At 47.3% G+C, this 16,904-nt stretch overlaps 1 protein-coding gene across 1 annotated transcript in view; it reads right to left on the bottom strand.

Moving 5' to 3' along the window:
* Positions 1–16,904, bottom strand: part of MYH15 (myosin heavy chain 15) — a 98,583-nt gene that overhangs the window by 68,986 nt on the left and 12,693 nt on the right. The window contains exons 2-4 of the mRNA XM_064143129.1: positions 3,895–4,041; positions 2,206–2,309; positions 955–1,098 (exon numbers count right to left, since the gene is read on the bottom strand). Of these exons, the coding sequence (XP_063999199.1) occupies positions 955–1,098; positions 2,206–2,309; positions 3,895–3,988 (342 nt within the window). The 5' untranslated portion in view covers positions 3,989–4,041. The remainder of the gene's footprint in view (positions 1–954; positions 1,099–2,205; positions 2,310–3,894; positions 4,042–16,904) is intronic.

The raw sequence follows: 16,904 nt of genomic DNA, 5'->3' as shown, positions 1-16,904 counted from the left end.
CCAGCACAACTTGAGACTGTGTCCCCTTGTTCTCTTGCTGGTTGTTTGGGAGAAGAGACCAACTCACACCTGGCTACAGCCTCCCTTCAGGTAGTTGTAGACAGCAATGAGGTCAGCCCTGAGCCTCCTCTTCTCCAGGCTAAACACCCCCAGCTCTCCTCATAGGGTTTGTGTTCCAGGCCCCTCAGCAGCCTTTTGTTGCCCTTCTCTGGACACGTTCCAGCACCTCAACATCTCTCTTGAATTGAGGAGCCCAGAACTGGACACAGGACTCAAGGTGTGGCCTGACCAGTGCTGAGTACAGGGGCAGAATAACCTCCCTTGTCCTGCTGGCCACACTGCTCCTGATGCAGGCCAGGATGCCATTGGCTCTCCTGGCCACTTGGGCACACTGCTGGCTCATCTTCAGCTACTATCTACCAGTACCCCCAGGTCCCTTTCTTCCTAGCTGCCCTCCAGCCACTCTATCCCCAGCCTGCAGTGCCGCTTGGGGTTGTTGTAGACAAAGTGCAGAACCCTGCACTTGGCCTTGTTACATCTCATCCCATTGGCCTCTGCCCACCCATCCAATCTGTCTAGGTCCCTCTGCAGGGCTCTCCTACCTTCCAACAGATCAACACCTGCTCCTAGCTTGGTGACTTGATGTGGCCCTGGGCAGCCTGATCTAGTTAGAGGTGTCCCTGTTGACTGCAGGGGGGTTTGGACAAGATGACCTTTGAGGGCTCCTTCCACCCTGATGCAATCTGTGAATCCATGAAAGAACCAGACGCACCTTGTTCACGCAGTTTCGTCTGTCTGTGTCTAGACACAAGCCAATTCCAAACAACTTCTTTCTTAAAGAAGCTAAGTAAGACCTGATCAAAGCTCTAAGTTGAATTTGAAGAGCAGGCTTTCAAATGTGAGATCTGAACTTGAAATGCAGCTTTCTAAATCCCCCCTTGCAGTAACCCTTACATAGATCATCCAGTTGCTGTAGCGCTTCTTCAGATTGTACAGCACGGAGGCCTCGTTCAGATGGGTCAGCATGGCCATGTCCTCAATCATGTCAAATTTGGGAGGGTTCATTGACTGCACATCATCTTCTTTTATGGTCATGGTCTGCAGAGAAAAAAAAAAACAACACATAGAGCAATAGTGGAAAGCATCAGGATTTCATGTTGCTTCCCATCCCTTACAGAAAAGCTTCTCTTGCAGAATGAAGCCTTCTGCTCACACCCAGCCTGGGTACATAATTACTTGTGTCAGCAATTGTGTGGCCAGCAGGACCAAGACAGTGATCTTGCTCCTCTACAGGGCACTTGTGAGGCCACACCTCGAATATCGGCCTCGGTTTTGGATGTCTCATTCCAAGAAGGACATCGAGGTGCTGGATCTTGTCCAGAGAAGGGCAACAAAAATAGTGAAAGGTCTGGAGAGTAGTCTTATGAGAAATGGCTGAGGGAGCTGTTTAGTCTGGACAAGAGGAGGCTGAGGGAAGACCTCACTGCTCTCTACAACTCCCTGAAAGGAGGTTTTAGTGAGGTGGGGGTCGTCTTCTTAATATCAGCTGGTAGAATGAGGGGAAATGGCTTCAAGAAGCACCAGGGAAGGTTTAGGTTAGATATTAGGAAAAAGTTCTTCACTGAAAGGGCCATTGGGCACTGGAACAGGCTGCCCAAGGAGGTGGGGGAGTCACCATCCCTGGAGATGTTTAAAAGACATCTGACTGAGGTGCTGAGGGACATCAAGAGCTGTGTAAAGGGAGGTGTTAGGCAATAGTGGGACTTGATGACCTTAAGGTCTTTTACAGCCAGGTGATTCTAAGGTTCTATCATATTGTTTCCTTCTGAAGCTCTCAGAAGAATGGGGGGAAACTGAGAAGATGGAAGCAAAGAGCATGGTGGTATTGCTGCAAATGGAACCATGGGATTTAATTACAGCCTGGGCCAAACCTTTGGGGGCCAAGCCAGGGCTATCTGGTTGCCACCTCTGCTGACAGACTGCCCATTGCTGAGTAGTGGCTGGTGGTACCTTATCCACCACCTCACTGGGGCCTTTCCACTGCTGGCTCTTCGTGTGCCATTCTGAGCTGGTCTCTGTTACTGGGGATTCCTGTTTGCAGCACATATCATGAATCCAGCAACTGAGCTTGATCTGGGACAAGCAATATGTGGAGCTGGCTGCTCCAGCCTTGTGGACATGAATCAGACAGAACTAATTCTGTACCCTTCCATCTGTTGTCTGCACGGTCACTTTGCCATCGCTGCTCTCTGTGATTTCAGCTTCAACATAAGCTTTCTTTTCATCAGGAACCCAACATTTCTTCTTCCCTGTGAAGTTCAAGAGGCAGAGACTTCAGAGTCTTGCATCAGATAGCACCACCCTGTCCAGCTATGGGAGATTTCTGGGCTACTTCTTCTGCACAAGCAACATGCAATGTGTATAGGCAGCCCAGAAGGCAACCATGTCCTGAGTTGCATCAAGATAAGTGTGACCAGCAGGACAAGGGAGGTGATTCTGCCCCCTCTACTCTGTTGTGGTGAGACCCCAACTGGAGTACTGTGTCCAGTTCTGGTGCCCTCAGCACAAGAAGGACATGGAAGTGCTGGAGTGGGTCCAGAGAAGGCCACAAAGATGATTGGAGGGCTGGAGAACCTCTGCTACGGGGCCAGGCTGGGAGAGTTGGGGCTGCTCGCCTTGGTGAAGGGAAGGCTCAGAGGAGACCTTAGGGCAGCCTTCCAGTACTTGAAGGGGGCTACCTGAGAGATGGGGAGGAACCTTTTACAGGGACTTATAGTGATAGAATGAGGAGGAATGGCTTTGAGCTGGAAGAGAGGAGATTTAGACTGGATATCAGAAAGAAATTCTATACAGTGACAGTGGTGAAACAGTGGAACAGGTTGCCCAGGGAGGTTGTAGATGTCCCCTCCCTGGAGGTGAAAAAGTTAAGTTGGATGGATGAGGCCTTGATTACCTTGGTCTAGTGGAAGGTGTCCCTGTTCATGGAAGGGGGGGTTGGAACTAGGTGATCTGTAAGATCCCCTCCAACTGAAACCATTCTATGAACACAAATGCCCTGGGACTGGAGCAGACGGGCAGTGCTGGGGGGCTGCCCACCAAAGCAAAAGGTGGAGGGCTCCAAAATGTTGGTTCCCCTTTGAAACCACCACTTGGATTCCTCTGTATCTTTCCAGCACAAAGTGTCAAAATATGATTCCATGATTTAAAAGTTGCTGCCTGAGCTTTAGCCTGCTTGGGAAATCTATTGCCATCGTCACCAGTGTGCAGATGGAGAAACTGAGACCCAAGCCCAAATTAAGGCATTTTGCAGTCTGGGTGAGGAATTCTAGCCCACATTATTTCCCTGCCAGATTTAACCTTCTTCCTGCATATTCTTCTGAGGTTTGGCTTGAAAGCCAGCAATATGAATAATTCACATGGTGCTATCTCTATGGCTTCTTAGAATCTTTAGTTACAGCAGCTATTCTGAATGGTGAGATGTTGTGATTGTTGGTGTGTTTATACTTATACTATTACACATCAGGATGCCCCCTCCATGGAGGTACTTAAGGCCTGGTTGGACAAGGCTTTGTCTAGTGGAAGGTGTCCCTGCCCATGCCAAATGGGTTGGAACTAGACAAACTTTAAGGTTGTTTCCAACCCAAACCGTTCTATGAATTTGAAGGTGCGAGCACCTAAAAGCTGTCAGTGGGCACTGGGGCTTCCACCACCTCCACCTTGGAACCATTCCAGGTCAAGTTGTTTGGGGCTCTGAGCCACCTGTTCCAGCTGCAGGTGTCCCTGCTGACTGCAGGGGAGTTGGACAAGATGACCTTTAAAGGTCCCTTCCAACCCAAACCACCCTGTGAACCCCCTCGCTCAGCCCCAGGCAGCACAAGGAGTAGTGGAACTCACCATCAAAGGCAACTGTCTGTGCCATCATCAGCTCCTTTTCACTCTTGCGGAGGAAGGGAGCAGCCTCCCCGAATTCTGACATGTCCATCATCATGGTTAGGCTTTAAAGTGGAACAGCTCAACAAGGGAAAAAGAAAGGAACCTGGTCTGCCAAAGAAAAACAAAACCAGCTGTCACTGTCTTTTGTGGATGATGTGAGACAACGTAAAACAACCATCACAACAGAAGTTGGCTGATCAAAGTCATCATAAAACCATCACAGAATCATTGAGGCTCAGAAAGATCTCTAGGATCATCCTAGAGTCCAACCTTCTACTGATTAAATCAATGATTACATTGAAACACAAACACCCAAAACAGATTTGGGGCTGCACTGCACCTTTAGCTAAACTCTTTCCTGGCTCAGCTTATTTAAAGCAGCCAGCTCCTGGGTGGTCCAAAGCCTTGACATGGGGTCACAGTTATCTCCACAGAAGAATTTAATCTTTTCTTTGTGGCACCAGTGGTGCTTAAGAGCAGGACATAAAGCAGCCCACTTGAGGCTGTAACTTTAAAAATCATTTTGTGGGTCCTATTCTGGCCCTCCTCAAATTTGCCTGGAGCAGGGTATGTTCTCCAGCATGTCATCCTAGGGCTGTGTGACTCAGCCACTTCAAGCATGATCTCAGGCTGTCTTCTGGGACTCAAGGAGCAAACCTTCACTGCAGCAAACTGAGAACAGCTGTAAAGATACGTGCTACACCTTTGGTGCAACTCCAGGCATGCATGCCCATGCTTGTGCTGGAGAAAGGCAGCAGTGGGGCTGGAGGACGCTCTGCTAACTGCAGCATGATGCAATTAGCAACTTAGAGAAAAGAGGACTTGTCAAGTTGCAGCACCACTGCCCTGGGCAGCCTGTTCCAATACCCAAAAGCTCTTTCTGTGAAGATTTTTTTCCTAATAGCCAACCTAAACCTCCCCTGAACAGCTTCAGGCCATTTCCTCTCATCCTGTCACCTGAGAGTAGGGAGAGGAGGCTGACTGCAACCTTGCTGCAACTTCATTTCAGGGAGTTGTAGAGAGCAATGAGGTCTATGAGGTCTCCACTCAGCCTCTTTTCCAGACTGAATAGTTCCAGTTCCTTCAGTTGTTCCTCATAAGACTTTTTCTCTAGACCCTTTACCAGCTTTGTTGCCCTTCTGCCCTCTCCTGCTGCTGCAGTACAAGCTTATCATAGAATCAACCAGGTTGGAGGAGACCTCCAAGATCATCCAGGCCAACCTAGCACCCAGCCCTAGCCAGTCAACCAGACCATGGCACCAAGTGCCTCAGCCAGGCTTTGCTTCAACACTTCCAGGGACAGTGACTCCACCACCTCCCTGGGCAGCCCATTCCAATGCCAATCACTCTCTCTGGCAAGAACTTCCTCCTAACATCCAGCCTATACTTCCCCTGGCACAACTTGAGACTGTGTCCCCTTGTTCTATTGCTGGTTGTTGCCTGGGAGAAGAGACCAACCCCCACCTGCCTACAGACTCCCTTCAAGTAGTTGTAGACAGCAATGAGCTCTGCCCTGAGCCTCCTCTCCTCCAGGCTGCACACCCCCAGCTCCCTCAGCCTCAACTTGCAATCTTCTGTCTTTTTGCTGTAGAGCAAACCCTTTTTTCCCCTCAGAGCTAGCCCTCTTTAAAGATTAAGAGCCTACAGAAGCACAGCTATTTTAATACTGCCTACCAACCAAAATTCCCATCTGGAGACACAGCTCAAAGCTAGCATGGTGAAGTTTCTCTGCCATGGGGAGTGCACCTCAGCTCTGCTTGAGCAATGAAATGCCATCAGCTCATACATCTAAACAGAACAGCGGCAGAGAATGTCAGTGTCATCTCACATTAAAGCTGCAATGCTAGAGGAGCCAGTCTGATGCCACTCTCCAGAACTCAGGACAGATTCTCACATGTCCTGATAAACACTGAAATAGTCTAACCCACTTCTGTGCAACCTAGAGCCAATTGCAGACCTCTTAGGTACAGTTACTCAGCTACCACCTTCCTACCCAACTTAGATGGTTTGTATCTATTCAGGGTGAACCGTTAGAGCAGGTGTGGGACCTTGAGCAGCCTGGGCTAGTGGAAGCTGTCTCTCACCCATGGCAGAGGGTTTGGAACTAGATGATCTTTAAGATCCTTTCCAACCCAAACAATTCTATGATGATTATGTGAGTTGGAATAGAAGTCCATATTTTCCAGCAGGCTCATCTACTTGGAGCTACAACAGAGCCCAGTGTGCACCTTGGTGGGTGCAGGGAGCTCAGTGAGGCAAATCTATTGCCAGATATGAGAAACTGGAAATGTTGTTTAATCTGTGGCCATCTGAGTATTTTTAAAAGGCAGTGAATAGGAAAGACAAGGCAGAGCTTAAAACATTTGCTTTCTCTTCAACCTGATCTAGCTGACAACAAAAAGAGCCAGCCAGCCTTTTTATATCAACTTTGGAAAATCCTTGGACCTTGAGGTGTTCTACTCCTTGCAGGAAAATTGTATTCATAGGATTATAAAACTGTCTTGGTTGGAAAAGACCTCTAAAATCATCAGGTCCAATCATTGACCTAACACCACCATGGCCATTAAAGCATGTCCCAAAGTACCACATCCATATGTTTCTCGAACACTTCCAGGGATGGTGACTCCACAATCTCCCTGGGCAGCCTGTTCCAATGCCTGACCACTCCTGAAGCAACCTCAACTTCTCCTGGCACAATTTAAGTGGCATGCCTAGGACCACAACCAAGTTGGTTGTGTGTTCAGCTGTGGCAAGAAAGGAACTAATCATTCCTTGCTGGGGCTATTGGGAGAGTTTCTGCATTGTTGAGGGCTCATCCACAGCAGCAGCACCAATGGACACCACTGGTCTTTGCCAGGCAGATCAGCAGTTCTGCAAGGGCTGTAATTCAGGCTGGATTAAAGAAATCCTTGGAGTGACAAGTTGCTTAAAATTACAAACTGCACATGCCAAATTTGTGGATAATAGAGAAGACAGAAAATATGACTTGCAGGAGCTGGCTAATCAGTCCACCCAGATGCATGCTTAACAAGGGACACACTGTTCTAAGAGGTTATTCTTTCTGGTGTTAGAGAAGAAACATTTGCTATTCCAGCAGTCAAGCAGCATCCCAGGGTGACTAGCACTATATGTTTAGTGATACCACTACTAAAATCCTAAGGCACAGGACAACCCTAGTCACATCACCCCACAACACAGTTAGAAGGGAGAGAGGTTGGTACTCACCCTGGAGGGCACACAGAAAGTGTCACCACCCTGCCTGCTCCACACTTTATATGCTCAAGGTCACTGGTGATAACTGTTTAAAGGCATCAGCAGTTTTCCTCCATGCCTATATTTGTCCAGCAGATCCTGGGTGAGGAGACAATGCATGAGGAGGGGACATGTGTGGCTGGTTGAAGGGAGGGGGGGTTGGAATGTCAGTGGGGAGCAGTGTGCTCCTCGCCACACCATTCTTGCTTCATGACTTCATGGAAGAAGCTTTTCCTGCTTCTGTGTTTTCACAGGGGCAAGTATTGTTTCTCCAAGTGCCTCAGAACTTAATTACCATGGCTTTGGGGCTGTCTGTGTGTGAAAATCAAGACTCTTAATCTGTAACTGCCCTAGAATGCAAACATTCAAGCACCGTGAACAAGGGGCAAGCGATTAGAGAGGGACTTTGGTTATGTGAGCCACGTTGTCTTCAAGCAGCAAACACTACAATGTGAGTTCTCACATCCCAAACATTTCCAATCCACTTCTTAAATGGATTTTTGTTAAAAGCCAAGCCTATAGGCCCAGCTTTGGGATACAGAGTGATCTCCTAGTTTAGGAGCAAGACAGGCAGTGAAGAAGCTTAGGAATACATTGATTCCACCTGGAAAGTGAATCAAAGGTAGTGAAGAAAGCAGGCATCAGTTTCAGTGAGTGGTTTTCTTCAGGAAACTCATTTATGAGACTGAGTTCAGGTAATGTCTGACCTTCTGATCATACCTTCATTTTTCTTACAGAGCAATTCAGGTCTCACTTCACTTCATCTCACTGACAGCAAAACAACTGACACATCAGATTGATTTGTTTTTCCATCATGGGTGGGTACAGAGAGGTTCCCCCCCAATTCTAACATAAACTGAACATAAAAGGACAAGGGAAAATAAATATTGTGGATAGTCATAGAATTGCTTGAGCTGGAAAAGACCTCAAGCCAATCTATAATGCTTGGTGGCTGCAAAGGAAGACAAGGGTGGTGAGACTCTATAACAAGTTGCCCAGGGAGGTCGTGGATGCCCCCACCCTTGAGGCATTCAAGGGCAGATTGGATGAGGCCTTGAGCAACCTGCTCTAGTGGGAGGTGTCCTAGCCCATGTCTGGGGGCTTGGAACTAGATGATCTTTAAGGTCCCTTCCAACCCAAACCATTCTATGAATCTATATTGTGGAGAATCACAGAGTGGCTTGAGCAGGAAGAGACCTCAAGTCACTCTGTGATGCTTCTTGACCACAAAGGAAGACAATATAGTAGAGCTTCATAAAGCTCAATCCCAGGAACTCAAGAGGCAGCAGGGAGGGAGTTTGTCCACAGCTTCACTGAATTCTTAGATACCCACAGCAGCAAATGGTTTGGTTTGTGATCAGACAAGAAAAATGTTTGCATACCAAGTGGGCTATTTTTAAACCTGTTGGCCTGATGGCTGGACAGCAACAGGTTGCACACACAAAGCAGGCTTGTAAGAAACAGAGGTATCTGTGGAAGTGATGGACTCAAAGATAGGAGATTGATGTGGCAGGTCTGAAGATCTGAGTGCTTTAGTAACCTGATATTTTTAGTGCTTGGAGAATGCAACCAAGAGACAGAGAATTGCTGCTGCTTTGCTAGAGACCTACCTGCCTCCAGACAGACCTAAATTGAGGAGAGGGTTGCTAAAGCTCAGAGTGAAGTTTCCAGTCGTGGCCTCATAGACTCATAGAATAGTTTGAGTTGGAAAGGACCTTGAAGGTCATCTGGTTCCAACCCCTCTGGCACTGGCAGGGACACCTCTCACTAGACCAGGCTGCTCAAGGCCTCATCTAACCTGAGCTTTCACACCTCCAAGTGGGGGCCACCCATGACCTCCCTGGGCAACCTGTTCCAGTGTCTCACCACTCTCACAGTCAAGAATTTCTCCCAAATATCCAGTCTAAATCTACCCTCTCTGAGCTTCAGATCAGGTCTCCATAGATCTGTAGAAGGAGCCTGTGCTTGGGCTGATGATTTTTGGCATGTATCACACTCCATCACTCACTTGGCTGTTGTGTTCTTCCCACTCATGTCCTTAAACCTGAATTGCCTCTCCCCTCTCCTAGCCTCTTGCTCTAGAGGTGCTCAGTGTCCCACTGCATGGCTGTGTGTCGACGTTGCACCCAATTCATCACCTTTGTGCTTTATGTGTGGTGCAAAAGAAAGCAGATCATTCTCTTAGCTGCTTAGGTGAGCAGTGGTTATGAAAAGCTCAGGCAGACACCCCTGACATAGTCTGAAAGAAGGTCAGTTGCTTGCATCCCCACAAGCTATGGCCACAGTTATTCTGTTGTGCAGACTGAGAATGGTTGTTCCATTATGATTGTTTCATGCCATGAGGGTAGAACATGCCAATGCATCCTCCCTCCTGCTCCTCTCTCACACTGCTTTCCTCCTGAACACAATATTCCATTACCACCTCCTTTGCTTGTCACAAACATGCTATTATCAGTTACATTTTTTTTTCCTGTTCTGCAAATATTCAGCTCCCATCAGTCCTGCCTCAACACTACTACCTCGCTCCCACTCCTCCCTTTGCTTTTTTTGGGGCTGCAAACAACTGTTTCTGTAGCTGATGCCAACGCAATTACAGCCCTGGTGTCACTTACAAAGAGGCACAACCATCACTGGTTCAAACCTGGTCGATTTCTTTTCTTTGCTGGCCTGAGGTGAATTGATGCTGCACATATTATTTCTGCCTTTCTGGAGTTTATCTGCTTTATTTTAACGGGCGCTGGAATTTGCAGCACATTTCCCCTAGACTAAACCTGCAGCAGTGGCAACCAAAGACATTTGTCTCTGGCAGGGGCTACTTTTAGAAAGGTTAATGCTGGTCACTGTTTCTAGGGAAACAAGGGACTTTGATAAGAAGCCCTTGTGAGTAACCTATTTTTAATAACATTACATATTGGAAAGGAATGCAATAAGGTTTATCAGCTCTTGACTCAGATAGTGTCAATATTGTGAGCTTATATAGAAAAGTTGGCATCTGGGGTCTGTCAAAGCTCAGTTATCAACCTTCTCTATTTTCTTAGAGGAAAGATTGACCAGCCAGCTGGGTTCTGACAAAAGAGACTGCTCCTACCAAAGTGTGCTCTGTAATAACCTGACACTGCTGAAAAGAAAGATCTGTGAGCTAGAAGGACACTACCTCAAGATAAAGAATCAGAATGGTAGCGGTTGGAAGGACAGCTGGAGAATTGCCTGGCAGTGCAAACCAAACAAAAGGGTTTCCCACCCATGTCTCCTGACCTCTCTTTCATAGAATGCTAAGAGTTGGAAGGAACCTCTGAAGACTGATGATCACCTAGGGCAGGGCACACGGGAACATGTCCAGGTGGGTTTGAAAGTCTCCAGAGAAAGAGACTCCACAACCTCTCTGGACAGCCTGTCCCAGGACTCCTGCACCCTCACAGCAAAGAAGTTTTGCCTCACACTGAGGTGGAACTTCCTGCATTCCAATTTGTGTCCACTGCCCCTTGTCCTATCACAGAACACCAGTGAAAGAGACTGGCACCTTCTTGACACTTGCCCTTAAGGTACATGTAAACATTGATCAGATATCCTCTTAGTCTTCTCCAGGCTAAGCAGCCTCAGGTCTCTCAGCCTTTCCTCATCAGACATGTTCCAGTCTCACTGTCCTCATAGCCTCTGTTTAAGTACTGTATCCCTGCCCCTCTTGTACTGGGGAGCCCAAAACTCAACACAATACTCCAGATGTGGTCTCACCAGGGAAGAGTAAAAAAAGAGGAGAATCTCCCTTAACCCACATGAAGAAAGTGTCTTCTGAGTCAGGCTCCTCATAAGCAAGCAGAAAAGACTTCCCCTCCACAACATGCATCTACATGTCTGTATCTAGAGACTGAGAACCTACTCCTCACCTTACAGGTTTTTTTGGACACTGGTACTGCAGTCTGCATTTAAACAACAAGTGGAAAAGAGGCCAAACGATCTAGTTGGATGCTCTTTGAAAGAGAAACGTCATGCACGTGGAAATGGTTTTGGCAGAAGGAAGATGTGAACATCACACCCAGCAGCAAAGCCAGGGCCATCCTCCACGAGTGGCTGCATGTTCTCTTGCAAGGAATCGTGGTTTAATTCTTTGAGCTATTGATGCCCCAAAGAGAAACTGAAGAGGCAGGGAGGCTTAGCTTTAAAAATAGCTGTGTTCTGCTACAGCTCTGAAGGATGAGAAAATTTGCTCTAACCAGTACATTTTACAATGGGCTTGTGACAATTAGACTCACATTGGAACCAGAGGTCTGCAGGGTTCTGCAAGCCTTTGTCCTCCCCCCGCTGCAGTGCCCAGAGCAGGCAGGGGCCACAAGTGCCTGCAGCCTGAAGAAGTAGCATCAGGAGCTTCTTTTCATAGAATCACAGAATCAACCAGGCTGGAAGAGACCTCCAAGATCATCCAGTCCAACCTAGCACCCAGCCCTAACCAATCAACTAGACCATGGCACTAAGTGCCTCATCCAGGCTTTTCTTGAAGACCCCCAGGGACGGTGCCTCCACCACCTCCCTGGGCAGCCCATTCCAATGGGAAATCACTCTCTCTATGAAGAACTTCTTCCTAACATCCAGCCTATACCTACCCTGGCACAACTTGAGACTGTGTCCCCTTGTTCTATTGCTGGTTGCCTGGGAGAAGAGGTTCATGCTCCTTTCAGGGTAATTTTAAATAGTTTCCACCAATTAATTCTTTGCTGATAGCAATTGTGTGGTGGGATGGTACAGAGGAAATGCAAATTCCCCTTTGGAAGGCATCTGCTTTATGCAGACATGCCTAGAGAAAGAACTTCTAAGACACCAAAAATGTTTTAAGTGCTTTTTAAGCCACTGAAATCCATGATCTATTGCTGCTAGCACGCTGGCCCCTGAAACAGAACACCTCTTCACTCTCTGCACAGCTTGGAATCACCAGTAGCTATGGAGAATTAACACATGGTCAAGCAGAGGGAGAAGCCTTTCTTAGCTTGGTAGCTTTCAGCAGCATCCGTCCCTCAGCCAATCTGCCAGCAGGCCCCTGCCTCTCATCCCCAGCCAAGTGCCCAGCTCTTGGCTGCACTGGCAGCTCCTCCTAACCCAGGCTAGGGTAATAAACACTTCAGAACTGTCACTGCTGCCTCTCCCTTGCTGACACTCAATCATTATGGTATCTGAAGAACGTTTAAATAGGTCAGGGCTTTAATGGGAGAGCTCAGCTCCTGGAAGTGAGACTGACAGCACTTTGAGAGCAGATTAGCAGCCCTGATAAATCAATCTCAGCCTGACTCACAGCCTCCAGAAGGAAGGTGAAAACAGTAAAATGTGTGCCTGATGAAATACATGGTCCCAGCTCCTCAAAGCTGTAAGTGCACTTGGAAAAAGAGAAGGTTTCCCTCATGTGCCTTCTCACTCCTCTCTCTCCAAAAACTGACATTTCTCCATCCATTCTGTGAGTTTTTGCTCCCCAGTCATAGAATCATCGAGTTGTTTGAGTTGGAAAAGACCTCTAAGATCATTGAGTCCAACCATCAACCTCAGACCACCCTGGCCATTAAACTGTGTCCCACAGTGCCTCATCCATATACTTCTTGAATACCTCCCTGGGCAGCCTGTTCCAATGCCTGACCACTCTTTTGGGAAAAAAATTTCCCCTGATATCCAACCTAAACCTCCCCCAGCACAATTTCAAGCCATTTCCTCTTGTTCTATCACCTGAAACTAGAGAGAACAGTTTGAACACCACCTCACTCCAACCTCCTTTCAGGGAGTGGCAGAGAGCAATGAGGTCTCCCCTCACATTAACTACACTCATGTACATTTTGAAGTAAAACACAGCAAAGCATATGCATTGAGTGTCTTTAAAATGAGCATGATTTTAATGTTTCTTTAGAATGATTAAGATTTCTCTAAGGTTACTCACAACGTTCTGGAGCCTCTCTGCTCCTCAGGTCAGAGAGTATGTAATGGCATGTTTGCAAGAGTTACTGTGCATCCTTTCCCCTACATCCAGAGACCTCAACGTCTCAGTCAGCTACTAGGGTTTCCCCCACACACATCTTAAATTACTCTGCATTATCCATACCCACTGGGGAAAGCATGAAGTGCCCTAGTGAAGCAAGGAAGTAGTTCAGGTTCACCTTCTCAGTATTTGCACAGAACATCATTAAAACCACCTCATAGAATCATAGAATCAACCAGGTTGGAAGAGACCTCCAAGATCATCCAGGCCAACCTAGCACCCAGCCCTAGCCAGTCAACCAGACCATGGCACCAAGTGCCTCATCCAGGCTTTGCTTGAACACCTCCAGGGACGGCCCAGTTCCATTATGCCCTTCTGGAGATAGTAGTCAGAAGTATTTTAGCCTTGATAATGCAGGGAAAAAAAACACAACACAAAACCCAACACTAAAAAAAACAAACCAAACCAAATCCATAAACTTGTTTCTAGGATTTGGGTTCCACAGCCTGGATTCAAAGGCAGGGTACCTCCTTCCCTACATTTCATCCACTGCCTGCCATACACTCTCTGTGCTCAAGCAACCTGAAAATCACATTTCCATTTCAATAGGCAGCGCTGCCCTAAAAACCTCCCAGCCCTTCAGACACAACAGATTCCAGCTTCCAGTGCCAAGCTCCTGCAAACGAATGTGCCTTTCTTTGCATTTCAGCCCTAAGGATGCAGAGCTTTCCCCTCAGGGATGGGCAGAGTTGGGTGCAGTCCTTGCTGAGTGCCTGGTTTTGCTGCCATAGAGGTTCATCCTCCAGAGGAGGTGAGGATGAAAGAAAACAAGATATTTTTAGACACAAGGAACTCTTCAAATTTTTGCTTCTGTAACTCATAGCTCAGCTTTCTGCCAAGGTTTGTTTTCTATCTTTTGTCTTATGGCAACTGCAAGAGAGAATGGCCACAAGCTGCACCTGGGAGGTTTGGGCTGCACACTAGGAAACTTTTTTCCCACTGAAAGGTTTGTCAGGCATAAGAACAGGCTGCTCGGGGTGAGGGAGTGGAGTCACCATCCCTGAAGGTGTTTAACAGATGTGTAGATGTGGTACTTGGGGTACAGCTTAGTGGTGAACTTGATAGAGTGGAGTTGATGGTTCAGCTGAATGAGCTTGAAGGTCTTTTCCAATCTAAAGGATTCTATGATTTAATGAGTCTAAAAAAATGCAGCAACTGTTTAATTGGGGAAATAATTGCCATGGAGTGGGGGGAGACACTTTATTCATATTGAAAATATTAACAGTCAAAGAAACTTGGACTAGAAGGGACCTTAAAGATCATCCAGTTCCAACCGACCTGCCATGGGCAGGGACACCTCCCACTAGGACAGGTTGCTCAAGACCTCATCCAGCCTGGCACTTAACACCTCCAGGGAGGGGGCATTCACAGCCTCACTGGCCAGCTTGTTTCAGTGTTTCACCACCCTCAAATTAAATGATTTATTCCTCATTTCTGTGAGAAATATACAGAATCATATGTTTGATCCGACCAATTCGTGGCAAGAGGTCACAGACAAGGAGGAAAGGGGGGGTTTGAATGAAACTGCATTCCTGCTTGCACCACCATCTCAATAAGCTTAAAGATAAGAGTAATTAGATTGGTGAAGGAGGGAGGCATGTGGAAGAGATAGTCTTTTGCATATTTAAATGGAAATGCATCCCTCCTGGTGCCACCTTTCCTGTATGAGCAAATAGAAGAACCAGGACTTTGAAGTTCATGAGGAAGACACTTAAGCAAGACCCCTTACTTCATCAAAGATTACCAGAGGGACCACCGGATAAAAGGAGACCTGTGTGGAAGAGACATCTCACATTCCTAAACACTGATAAAGAAAACCCAACCTTTTCTTAGTAAATATGTAATAGAATAGGGTATAAAAAGAGAAAGCTGAAGGCAGAGGTTGTGCATTGGGGTAGATCAGAGTCTCTCCTCGCACCCAGGCATGCACATTGCTTGATTCCTGCAACTCTATTAAAGCCTTAACTTGCATGAACACCAGTTTGTGCCTGTTATTTATGACAGTTCTAATCTAAATCTCCCCTCTTCCAGCTCAAAGCCATCGCCCCTCATCCTATCACAACAAGCCTTTGTAGAAAGTCTCTCCCATTGGAATGGGCTGCCCAGGGAGGTGGTGGAGGCACCGTCCCTGGGGGTCTTCAAGAAAAGCCTGGATGAGGCACTTAGTGCCATGGTCTAGTTGATTGGCTAGGGCTGGGTGCTAGGTTGGACTGGATGATCTTGGAGGTCTCTTCCAACCTGGTTGATTCTATGATTCCCCAGCTTTCCTGTAGGCTCCCTGATGGGCTTGTCACTACCCTAGACAGTAAGAAGGCACCGCAAGCATCAGAGTGCACCAGCTCTCAGCATTTCCATGACATGCTTCTTTCCAACTAGAGCTATGCTGAGCTTGTCACCTCCACCAAGAAACTCAGCCAGCAGAGCTCTTTGTGAAAATAAGGCCAGTTTGGGAAGAGAATCTATTTCCAGAGGTATTGCTTTGTGCCACGAGCTCAAAAAAGCACAAGTCTCTGCTCCTCGCACAGCCTAATGACTTGGTGCTTCTTATCAGACGAATTTAAACACCTCCAAAAATGGAAATGACATCCTTCTCTCCAGCAGCAATCTTCTGGAGGGACTGGCTGCTGTGTGCTTTTGAAAATCCCTCTGTAAGTACACAGACATTGCTAGGGCTGTGTGTGTACCTAAACATATAGAGATATTTATAGATGTGAACACGAGTTTATTTCCTAACATCTCCCCTCCCAGCTCTGAAGCTCCAAACTTACAGCTCAGTGCTAGATAAAAGGAACGTCTCCCTTGGAGATCTGCTGAACTGCTCCTACCAATTGCTGCTGTACTGCAGCCAAGTCCTGGTACCTTCCACCAGCCCTGCACTCCCCTCCTTTCACTGCACCAGGTTCCTGCTATACAGGCTCATATAATCACAGAGTACAATAGGTTGAAAGGGATCCTCAAAGGCCATTTTGTCCAATGCCCCCCTGCAGTCATCAGGGACATCTCCAACTAGATCACGATGCTTGGGGCCCTATCCAGTTTGACCTTGAATGTCTCCAGTGATGTGGCTCCATAAAAGGACAGAATTGTTTTGGTTGGAAAAGACCTTTAAGATCATTGAGTCCAACCTTCAACCTTACGCCACCATGGACATTAAACCATATCCCAAAGTGCTGTCCACACATTCTTTGAATACCTCCAGGGATGCTGACTTCACTACCTCTCTGGGCAGCCTGTTCCAATGTTTTGCCACTGTCATTGTGAAGAGCTTTCTCCAGCACAAGACAGAGGCCCATGATGGAGCTGAAACCCTGACATCGACATCAGAAGAACCCACAAAGAGCTTTAGACTCAGTCTCCTCCTTGTGCACTGCAATTCATGTTCTGCTGGATGAACACATTGTGTCTGACCCCAGATTAGCTGTTGCAACGGCAGAGCATGGTGAGATTGGAAAGGAGTGAACTGCAGTGAACTCAGCTCCCACCAATCCAGCATGGCTTGGGAAGGACAGACCGGAGCATTTAGACACCAAGAGCTACAGGAGAGCAGGTTGGAGAGAAAAAGCCATGTTGGAACTCCCAGAGAAAGCATGAACCCCTTTGTGGAAAGGTAGTGCTACATTGGAATGGGCTGCCCAGGGAGGTGGTGGAGTCACCATCCCTGGAGGTGCTCAAGAAAAGACTGGACGAGACACTGAGTGCCATGGTCTAG

The sequence above is a fragment of the Pogoniulus pusillus genome, chromosome 5 (assembly GCF_015220805.1).
Source record: "Pogoniulus pusillus isolate bPogPus1 chromosome 5, bPogPus1.pri, whole genome shotgun sequence".
Classification (NCBI taxonomy): Eukaryota; Metazoa; Chordata; class Aves; order Piciformes; family Lybiidae; genus Pogoniulus; species Pogoniulus pusillus.
This window is presented reverse-complemented; position numbering and strand designations above follow the sequence as displayed.